Consider the following 10,741-nt stretch of genomic DNA (forward strand, 5'->3'; position numbering starts at 1 on the left):
CACCAAACCAAAGTGGCCTCTCCCCGTTCAGTCATGAAGTCAAGTAAACAGGATGCTTAAGAATAAAGTGGCCCAGGCCAGAAACAGAAATAGTTAAAGCTCTTATGGTAAATAGTATTGGACCAGGAGTGAGTAGCCTGTAAATTTCTAGTTTTAGAGGAGGGAGAGAAAGGGGAGGAAGGAAGGAAAAAATGAAAACAGAGAGAAACAAAGGGAAGAAAGAAAAGAGAAAGGAAGGGAGGAAAAAAAAAGAGGAAAAAAAAATAATTAGAACACTGGGCTTCCCAAAATGTTATTTTTTTGGTACTATACCTTAGAAACATCCACTGGTTTAGATAAGAAATTGGAAGACATGTCACAGACCAAGACTGCTCCTTTGACATCAGGTACAAAATCAAACTCCACACCATGGACAGTCTCATTTGCACAGTAATACACATAAGATGCATCTGGGTTGAGATTCCAGGTACTTGCATCAGGAATCTCTAACATTAAAAGAAAAAAATTCAAAATAGGGTCCCATTTTTACTTTATTGGCTCATATTTTTTCTTTTTTGGTGAAGGAGAGATTCACAAATCCTTCAGCAAAGTAAGTATAAATATGTCAATCTACCTCCCACAACATGAGGGATGTTATTTAGTCAATAAGCATTTATGCTTCCCAGAGGCTAGGAAACCTGAGCTAGTACCCCTTCCAAAATACACTTGACCTATCATTTTGTAAACAGGCAAATGTATAAAAGGAATACAAAGAAAGGCAAAAAACATCTTCTGCCCTCAAGGAGTTCATATTCCAATGGAAAATACAATATGTAAATAAACAAGTATATACAAAGGGCTTGCTCAACTCATTTTAGACTTTAGCATTCCTGTCATTACTATAAAAATGTTCTAATCTTTTGAAATCATCCTAGTTACCTTCTTTCCATTTTACATACTGGATTAATGAGCTTCCTATGCAGGCATATTGGTTCTAAGGAACCTCCATTTTTCTTCACTGGATTCATTTATGTTGATGTAGTCAGAATTTTATTACAAAACATTCTATACCCAAATTATACAATACTCATATTTTAAAATAATTTCCATCCTAAATAATAATAATCGCCATCTTAAAGAATACTTTGCACTCACCCTTCACAGAACAGAATAATTTTCAATAAGGGGATGCTTTAAGAAGCTTAAAAGGTTCACTTACCAATCAGAATTTAATGAAAATATATGTGGTAACAAGGAGAAGTAATTAAAAATCCCTGGGTTGTCCTAAAACATGAAAGATTCACTGGCCAGAAGCAACATGTGAAGTAAAGATTTTTTTGGGGGGTACTTTTCTGCCCTGAACTCAACAACAATGACTTACTTGTATATCTCTCAAGTTTGGGATGAACAATGTTAACAGTAGCAAACTTTTTGGCCTCTTCAGCTGCCTTGGCAGACCAAGCTCCAGTCACTACATAATCTGCACATCTTCCTTCTTTGAGTCCAATCAAGTTTAAGGGTACAGCACTAAACTGGCCAGATCCACCTCCTTGCACAAAAATCACCTTGTAGTTGTCAGGAATATTTCTGTGTCAAAGCAGAGGTAGTAAAATTTAATACAAAGCAACATCAGGCAAGGGATTATTATTGAGTTACTTATAGAGTGTTTATGTGTGATGCATGTAATAAAAAGGACACTGAACTGGGATTTGAGAGAATGAACTCCACTTTCTATGACGTTAAATAGCTGTGAGACACTAAGCTCCTTCTCCTCTGTTTCCTCCTCTGTAAAAATGAAGAAGCTAAGAGGGTATTTCTAAGGTCCCATTCTCCTTTATCACATTAAATAGAATAAAACCTGCATAGTAAAATTACCTTCCATTTGATTAATTTGGTTATATTCTCAATTTCATCAGGTGTTCCTTGCATATATATCAATATATCAAGCAAATCTCCCTGTATTCACCAGAGAAACACAGGGGTTTCATTATACTACATAAAATATTACAACATTCCTCTTTATCTTGGCAGGTTAAAAATATGCCAGAAAATCAATGACTGTATGTATACATATTATTATCTCTCTTCAAACAATCTACTGAAGGACAAAAAAATCTCCATGGCATCAGAAATCTTCAAAACACCAGAAACAGTGAAAGACTTTTATAAGTGATACTATTAATTATTCTATATAATTCATAAAAATATAAGCCCCTATTTGAAAATAAATAACATATTATTCAACCTCCACTCTCTCAAATGAAAAACAGCTCTGGAAAAACCTCACAAGGTTAAGAACAGGGAAAAAAAGTCACTAAGTATGTGTAGTTCATTAAATAATAACAATTAGATGTTTAAAAATAAAACTTACAGCAATTCTCGCGCCAGATTCTCTGTTGTTTTTACAATTTTAGCAAAATCAGGCGACCTATGGCTCATTTCTGTGGGAAGTAGAAAAAATTAGAAGAAATTTTGATAAATACATACAAATGAAAGATTCCAGCTGTAATACATCTTTAATTATGGAAAAATTAGATTGTTCCTAATTGGATTCAAGTTTAACAATAATTTTCCAAACCTGAAAAGTCTTACAAAATACAGGAATCTTACCAAGAACACTAATTCCAAGTCCTTTGTAGTTTAACAACTCTTTCTGTGCTTCTAGCAATACCTGTAGGAAAAATGGAAAATTCCTTCATAAGGGCATCTGTATGTATACATCTCTAAATCAACAATAAAGAAGCATTTAGCTCAGAAGGGATTGTGTCTAAATAGTGTGTAAGTGGTGGAGAGGGAAGGCAATGCCTGAGACTGGTATTTTATGTCAAAGAATAAACGGATATAGAAATAAAAGGCATTTAACAATCAGCTCTCAAAAAGTGTTCATTTAAAAATTTAACCTACAATATTAATTAACATTTTTTCCTGTAACTTTAAGACTGCACAATCAACAAAACAATACACCAAAGGAGCAGCTAAATGGCACAGTAATCAGAGGACCTGAATTCAAATCCAACCTCAGACACTTAAGACTTCCCAGCTGTGTGACTGGGAAAGTCACTTAACCCAAATGCCTCACCAAAATGAATAAATAAATGTATCAACCCTTATCTATATCATTTGCTGATTTCTGCTTTTGCAACTCACCTAAAAGTTAAAATTTTAATTTTCAGATGAGATTAATGTACCTTTTTCCTAAGGCATGAATTCACTTAAGATATAAACAATCACAATCCCTCAATCTCTCAATGTGGTTGAGAGTACACCAGGCCTGGAATCAAGATGAGTCTTCCTGAAAGCAAATCTAGCCTCACACACTTAGTAGTAGTGTGACTCCGGGCAATCACTTAACTCTGTTTGCCTCAGTTTCCTCATCTGTAACATGAGCTGGAGAAGGAAATGGCAAACCTTTTCAATATATTAGCAATGAAACCATCAATTAGGATCACTAAAAGTCAGACACCACTGAAAAACTGTAATTCTGGAGAAACTGAGGCAAGATAGAGAATAGTTTTTAATAATTTATTGAAAGGTGAGATTGTTGCCAATCTCCCCCCCTCCCCCTCACACCGCCCCTCTGATGTCCAAAGCAGCCACCAGCTAACATGTGCTTCCCAGGAAGTATATACACACGTGGCTCAGTTACAGGGGTAAACTGAGGCAGGGGCGGAGTCAGAACACTGAGTGCGGGAACAGACTATCAATCTGATTCTGACTGGATGGGGGGAGGCACTGGACATTCTGATAAGATGGGATCAAGAAGAACAATGACAGGTTGGAGGGTAGGGCCATAAATTCTAACACACTAGGAGTTAAGGAGGTGTCCAGCTTAGAGCCAGGAAGTCTGGACTCCCCCTTATCTTGAGTTTACACATTGACAATTTATAACCTTAGAGTAAGTAGCCCTGAATTATATCAGTCTTAATGAACCGGGGGGGGGGGGGGGGGGAGGGTGTTTTGCAATTAAGGGAATTGAAGCAGAACAATTAAGGAAATCGAGGCAGGACCAATTAGGGAAACTGAGGCAGAACAATTTAGGGAAACAGGCAGGACAATTAGGGAAACTGAGTCAGGGCACTAAAAGGGAACTGTGGCACAACAAAATAACTGAACACTGACAATGACTGTAAGTGAGCATACTGAAAATTTAACAATTCATTCTAGCCTAAGCTGGCTTCAGGACATTCTTGGATAAACCAAGTTTGTCTCAATGTCCAGAAGTTAACCGTCCCCACTTTATCCTAACTATCCTTTTTTTTAAGAATTTAATTAATTTTTTTTCTGATTATACATGTATATAAACTTTTTAATACACTTTTTTTTTTATGGATCATGTTGGGAGGGAAGAAAAATCAGAACAAAAAGGAAAAACAGACAAAAAACCCCCAGCAAAAAGTGAACATAGCATGTGAACTATCCTTTGATTCACAGGATTTAGAATCAGAAAGCATCTTGGAGATCATCCTTTAAAACTTTCCTAAAGCAAGTGAAGAATTTCAGTTAAACTGAAAGAGACTTAACACTTTAAAAAAATATAATTTGATTTTATACATTGTATAGAAAATTACTTTTTTAAGGCAAACAGCATAATAGAACTACATTCCAAAAATACTGATAGGCATGTAAACTTGGAGCAAAAAAGTGCACCATACAGCAAAAAAATCTTCATTAATAGCTTGCATGCAGTAGCTGCGTCCTATACTTTGGAGTTCATCAGAGTTCATTTGCCACATAACATATGTGATGATACAGGGAACAAAGACATGGGCTGGTGGTGGAAATGCTGACCACACTAAACTATTATGGGAGCATAGTGGCCAAAGGCAGCAGGAGACACTTTTTCTACAGACTAGCTCTGATTTCTGCTTATGCAATTCACCCTAAAGTTGACATTTTAATTCTCAGATGAGATTGATGCTACATTTTTCTTAAGACATGAATTCACTTAGCTATAAATTATGGTTTTGTTGGGTTGCCTTTTTTTTTTTTAAACAAATTGACACATCAAACTTAAAAAAAAAAAACCTCATAGATACTTGTTGAATTGAATTGCAGATAGGAGCACTTGGTAAAAACAACAATTTAAAAAAACAAAAAAGCAGCCCTTTTTGTAGTAGCAAGAACAGGAAAATAAGTGGATGCCCATCAGTTGGGGAATAACTGAATAAATGATGGTATATGAGTGTTATGGAATATTATCATTCTATAGGAAACTTACATGAACTGATGCTAAGTGAAATGAGTAGAACCAAGAGAACATTGTATACAACAACAAGATTACGTGATCAACTCTGATGGATGTGACTCTTTTCAACAATGAGGTGATTTAGGCCAATTCCAATAGTTTTGTGATGGAGAGAGCCATCTGTATCCAGAAAGAGAACTTTGGGAACTGAATGTGGATTATAACATAGTCTTTTCACCTTTTTTGTTGTTTACTTGCTTTTTTTCCTCTCATTTTTTCCTTTTTGAGCTGATTTTTCTTGTGCAGCATGATAAATGTGGAAATATAAACATATTTAGAGTTGTACATGTTTAACCTATATAAAATTATTTGCTGTGTACAGGGGAACGGAGGAAGAAAAATTTGGAACACAAGGTTTTGCAAGGGTGAATGTTGAAAACTATCTTTGCATGTATCTTGAAAATAAAAGGCTATTTTTTTTTTTAAAAAAAGTGTTTAAAAAAAAACCTAAAACAACCCAAGTTTTATTCACTGGGATATAATGGTAAAGACTTTCCATTCTAAAATGGGAAAGTAATCCACAATTTTCCCAGAACAAAAGTGAAAAACTAATCATCCAATCAACTAGAATGTGGTTTCTGTGTCTGTTTTTTTTTTTTAAGTGGCTGGATTAGATACAGGCAAGAATGACATAGTGGAAAGAGCCTGGTTAGGATTCAAGAGTCATGGGGGGCAAGGGAAAGCTTTGAGCATTTACTGAATGACTTTGCCTAAGTTATATGCTCTCCCTGAAATCTGGAGTTTACTCATTTGTATAAAGAGGCAATTATACAAAGTGAGCAACCATCATTTCTAGCACTATCCTTGGAATGTTTGATACATTGGAATAGAAGGGCAGATAGGTTCAAATCTCATTTCAGATGTTTACAACCTGTGTAGTCTTGGACAAGTTCCTAATATGTAAAAAAGATGGGAACTAAACTCTGAGGTCCCTTCTAATTCTGAATCTATCATCCTAGAGAGTATTTGACTCCAAAATCTACTTTGTTTTGATATCTGAGACCAATTAAAAATTATCAAAGTAACCCTGATATATTTTTAAGATGTAAATAGAGTGAGTAGAGAGACAGGATGGTATAATGGATGGTGTCAAGCTATTCAATGTCAAGCTATTAAGTGATTTGGTAACTTAATGTCACTATTAAGTTACCCTGAATTAAGTAACTTGGTCCTCTAATTTCATCTATCTTAGGGAAAGGAGTTTCCATACCAAGAGTTTCCCATATAGGTAAAATCATAGATCTAGAGGGGAAAAAAGACAAGAACAACAAAACCAGCTGCAGCAAAGTGACTAGAAGCAATACTTAGAATTTATCTTCATAAAGAGTGCAAAATCCACACATAAGCACAGAGAACTCCCCTTACAGGTTTAACTTCTTTCTGTGGGAACTCAACCAAATAACTTCAAATAAAAACATTTACTCAGGACAACATGATGAGAAGAGCAGAGGGTTCAAGTTCCAAATTTGCTGCTGATTACCCTTGTAACTTTTATCTCTCTAAGCCTCAGTTTTCTCATCTGCAAAATAAGTGGACTGGACATTGTGATGTCTAAGGTCTATTCTAGCCCTAATGACCTATAACTCTGAGAAGAACCTCTAATCCCTCTGACTTAGGTCAAGGAGGCAGATACCATTCTAATACTCAGCACCTTAAGTATATGAGGAAGGAAGTTATTAATTTCTGAAATTCAGCATTTTTCTTGCTTCATCATGAGATGAGGATGACCCCTGGACTCTTCAACAGCTATGCTGATAGAACAGATATTCTGATAGGTCCTACCAGGCTGGGAAGTATTCCAGTATAGACCCAAAACCTATTTGAGGCTACAGACCAGAACCACATAAGAATGAATTTTTCAGATATAAGCAAGTTCTACAACCATCTACTAATTTACAGGGTAAGGAAAATCTGTGGAAATCACATTTAAATCACAAATCTTTGAATCTGTGTTCATAGCTCTAAATCTATGCTCATATAAGCTTAAGGACTTCTACAGCTAAGCCTTTTTCTTATAAGGTTACAATTCTGGTAATAATTATACAAAGTAAAATATTAAGTTTGTTATACAAATAATGCCCTGGAACTAAGTCATGTCCCACTCAATAAAAATGTTGCAAAAACTTCCAACATAAAAATTAATAAGTACATGAGTCTGGCAGAGTAACTAAAGGTAATGTAAAAACTAAGGAGCAAAGTAAAGCCTGTTATCTTAGCCACAGGAATGGTTTATCATTCACTAGCTGGACATCATCCTCTGAGGAACCGCTCTGTGTCAAATTCTCCGGTCTTTCAAAATTTAGGATCTATTTTGCACTGTAACACTATAAAGCTATGTTCTTATTTGTCATAGCTTTCAATCTTGTGGCTCAAAGGGGAGGAATGCTTCATAGCCAGGGCCTCAAACTTAGATTTAACAATGAAAAGAACTATCAATAATCAGCTATTGAATATGAGTTAATATCATACTAAAACACTGCAGAAGAATTAGCTTTTTTCTTCAAAGAATGCATTTTCATACACACACAAACTTAAGCATTTACTAAAATGTAGTTTTAAATTGTATTATTCCTTACTTTTTTGTGTACTACTTTTAAATGCCTTTAAAAAAAAAATATGGCCTTGGAGAAGAATGACCTAGGATTGGATGGGTGGGCACAGTTGGGTTTCATGTTCCAAGTGATGAAGAGATCACTGTTGTATTTGAAAATAAGAAGATACTTTGTTTTTTAGGTGAACGCAACAAAGGCTAGTCTGCACTTCCAAGAGGTTAACTAAGAGTTTTTGTCCCAACGACAGACTTAGCACTTGGCCAAGTTCCAATTTACTTAGATAATAATATTGGGACTCATTAGTGTGGCCCCAGAAATTGCCCAACAGAGACCATTTGTTCTTTTTTTCTTTCTTTTTTTTTGGGGGGGGGATGGGTAAGGGGAGAACCAGCCATTTCAACAATTTAATTAGGGAAGCACTCTCCCTAATGCTGCTAAGGCAACTCTGATTTCTGAAAGTTGCCCAGGGCAGTGAGACAGAGTGACTTGCCCAGCCAGTCTGCCATCATCTAATCTTTCAAACTTCGAGGCCTATCTCCTCTCATCTGATTTTAAAATAAAAACAATAATCTAGCCAAAGCAGCAGCTTGTCTCCAGATCCTTTCTCTGAAGAAAAAAGCGGTTTTCTTAACAGCCCGTGCAGTAGGGTTCAGAAGGTAAAGGAAATCAAAGTATTAACCTCTCTTTATTTTTTCTTCCCTCTACGCCAAGAGAAAACTTGTCCCTCTCCGCGTGGTACAGTCTTTTGGAGAAGAGAGAAAAGGTGGATGGGATTTGCTTTTGGAAATCTTCGATTAAACAGATTCCAGATCTTTAAATTACTTTCCAAACAAAAAGCACTCCATTAAAACACATTCACGCACACATTTTAGGAACTCCCCTCTGAGATTATCGACGATTACAGCAAGTATCGTTTGCACGTGGCTTCCCCTCACGGAGCTGCTCTGCAAACTCTGCACAGCGCCAGGCACTTCATAAATGCTCAAAAGTCACTAGCCCGGGATGGAGAAAGGAAAAGGGGCGGTCAGAAATCCCGAGAAAGCAGAACTCCAAGTGAAGATCACTCGGGTCGCTCACAGGTGGCCCCGGCGGCACCGGCGCACCTCTCGGGCCCTTCCACCGCTAAGGTGTGTTTCCCCCGCCCAGCTCTCCTCCATCCTCCATCAGCACCGCGACACCCACCCCCTAAATTCCCATAGGCGGGGATACGGTGCTGGAAGGCTATCCTAAAGGTGGGGGATGGGGGTGGTGGGGGATGGGAGATGGGGGTGTGGGAGATGGGGGTGTGGGGGATGGGGGTGTGGGGGATGGGGGTGTGGGGGATGGGGGTGTGGGGGATGGGGGATGGGGGTGTGGGGGATGGGGGGATGGGGGTGGGGGGGCGCCGCAGACAGCTCCGCCAGGCGCTGCACGCACGCCGGGCCAGGGCACGGAGCCTGGCAGCGGGGTCAGCAGCGAGCGGCCGCGAGGCGGTTCTGCACCATCGCTCGAGCTGCCCCGGCGCCAATCGGGAATTGGCAGCGGCCCTGACCGTGCCAGCCTAGTTCTCCGGGGCATTCAAGTTCCTCAGAGCAAGGACTCCGTGGGAGTGACAGGGGGTGAAGGGGCAACGTGGCAGGGAACTCCGCTGAAGAGACTCCCGCCTGCAAATGAAGATGCCAACCGAGCCCACAAAGCCGCCCTCCCCCGTCCTTACTTACGGAGCGGGGCAGCTTGGCGGGTCCCGGGCCGAAGTTGACCACCTGGCTCGGGGCGTCCATGGTGCTGAACCGCAAGCACAAGAGTCAGGACAGCCAGAGAAAGCGCGCGGCCCGAGGATCTCAGCCCCGAGTTCCTGGTCGCCACTTAGTGCTGGTGCCCGTCCGCGCCCCTCGCGCTTAGCTCTCTGCCCCAGCGGCGCTGCTTTTTCATTGGCTCCTTTTCCCGCAGCCTGCCAAGGATTGGTGGGGGCCGAGGCGGCTCGCCGTCTCATTGGCTAAGGAGACACGGGCTGGCAGCGTGATCGCTCCTCCTTTCATCGCCTCCGCTCCTCCTTTTAAGTTTCCAATCTCTTTTCTATGCAAGGCTGGCTAGAGATTGCACCATCTGACAACGGCTAGGGGCGGTCCTGTCCTCCTTCTCCCATCTTTAGCTCCCAGACTGCTTCTTTGTGCAAGAGAACCGAGTGAAGCAGACTGCTGCAAACTAATGCTTGGTTGTGTTGTTGTTGTTGTTGTTGTTGTTGTTGTTGTTGTTGTTGTTGTTGTTGTTGTTGTTGTTGTTGTTGTTGCTGCTGCTGCTGCTGCTGCTGTTGTTGTTGTTGCTGCTGTTGCTGCTGCTGCTGCTGCTGTTGCTGTTGCTGCTGTTGCTGCTGTTGTTGTTGTTATTGTTGCTGCTGTTGTTGCTGCTGCTGCTGCTGTTGTTGCTGCTGTTGTTGCTGCTGCTGCTGCTGCTGTTGCTGCTGTTGCTGCTGTTGCTGCTGCTGTTGTTGCTGTTGTTGTTGTTTTTGTTGTCGCTGTTGTTTTTGTTGCTGCTGTTGTTGTTGCTGTTGCTGCTGTTGCTGCTGCTGTTGTTGCTGTTGTTGTTATTGTTGTTTTTGCTGCTGTTGCTGCTGTTGCTGCTGTTGCTGCTGTTGCTGCTGTTGTTGCTGTTGTTGCTGCTGTTGTTGTTGTTGTTGTTGTTGATGTGTTCTGGGAGTTGGGGAGTTATAAGCTTGTGTTGGTCAATAAGTCACTTTGCAACGTGCATTTATTAAGCGCTAGTTAAGCGTCATTCCCTTTGCTAAATGCTAGGAGAAAGGCAAAAACATAGTCCTTGCCCCCGATAAACTTACATGTTGATGAGGAAACTCCCCCACTTTATATAGGATCTTTGGCAGTGATCTGTAGCCATAACTAAAACAATATAACTAACTTTATTAAGCTCTTAATTACCTTGGAGCTATCGTTTTATATATATATATATATAAAAGAAACTCGGTACCTTC

The 10,741-nt window shown here is 39.6% G+C and overlaps 1 protein-coding gene across 1 annotated transcript in view; it reads right to left on the reverse strand.

Moving 5' to 3' along the window:
- The window catches only part of PSAT1 (phosphoserine aminotransferase 1), a 46,420-nt gene extending 36,748 nt beyond the window's left edge, over positions 1-9,672 (reverse strand). Inside the window, exons 1-5 of the mRNA XM_003761822.4 lie at positions 9,477-9,672; positions 2,590-2,650; positions 2,351-2,420; positions 1,361-1,566; positions 313-485 (exon numbers count right to left, since the gene is read on the reverse strand). Coding sequence (XP_003761870.1) covers positions 313-485; positions 1,361-1,566; positions 2,351-2,420; positions 2,590-2,650; positions 9,477-9,536 — 570 coding nt within the window. The 5' untranslated portion in view covers positions 9,537-9,672. The remainder of the gene's footprint in view (positions 1-312; positions 486-1,360; positions 1,567-2,350; positions 2,421-2,589; positions 2,651-9,476) is intronic.
- Positions 9,673-10,741: the final 1,069 nt, after the last annotated feature.

This window comes from Sarcophilus harrisii, chromosome 1, assembly GCF_902635505.1.
Source record: "Sarcophilus harrisii chromosome 1, mSarHar1.11, whole genome shotgun sequence".
NCBI classification, from domain to species: domain Eukaryota; kingdom Metazoa; phylum Chordata; class Mammalia; order Dasyuromorphia; family Dasyuridae; genus Sarcophilus; species Sarcophilus harrisii.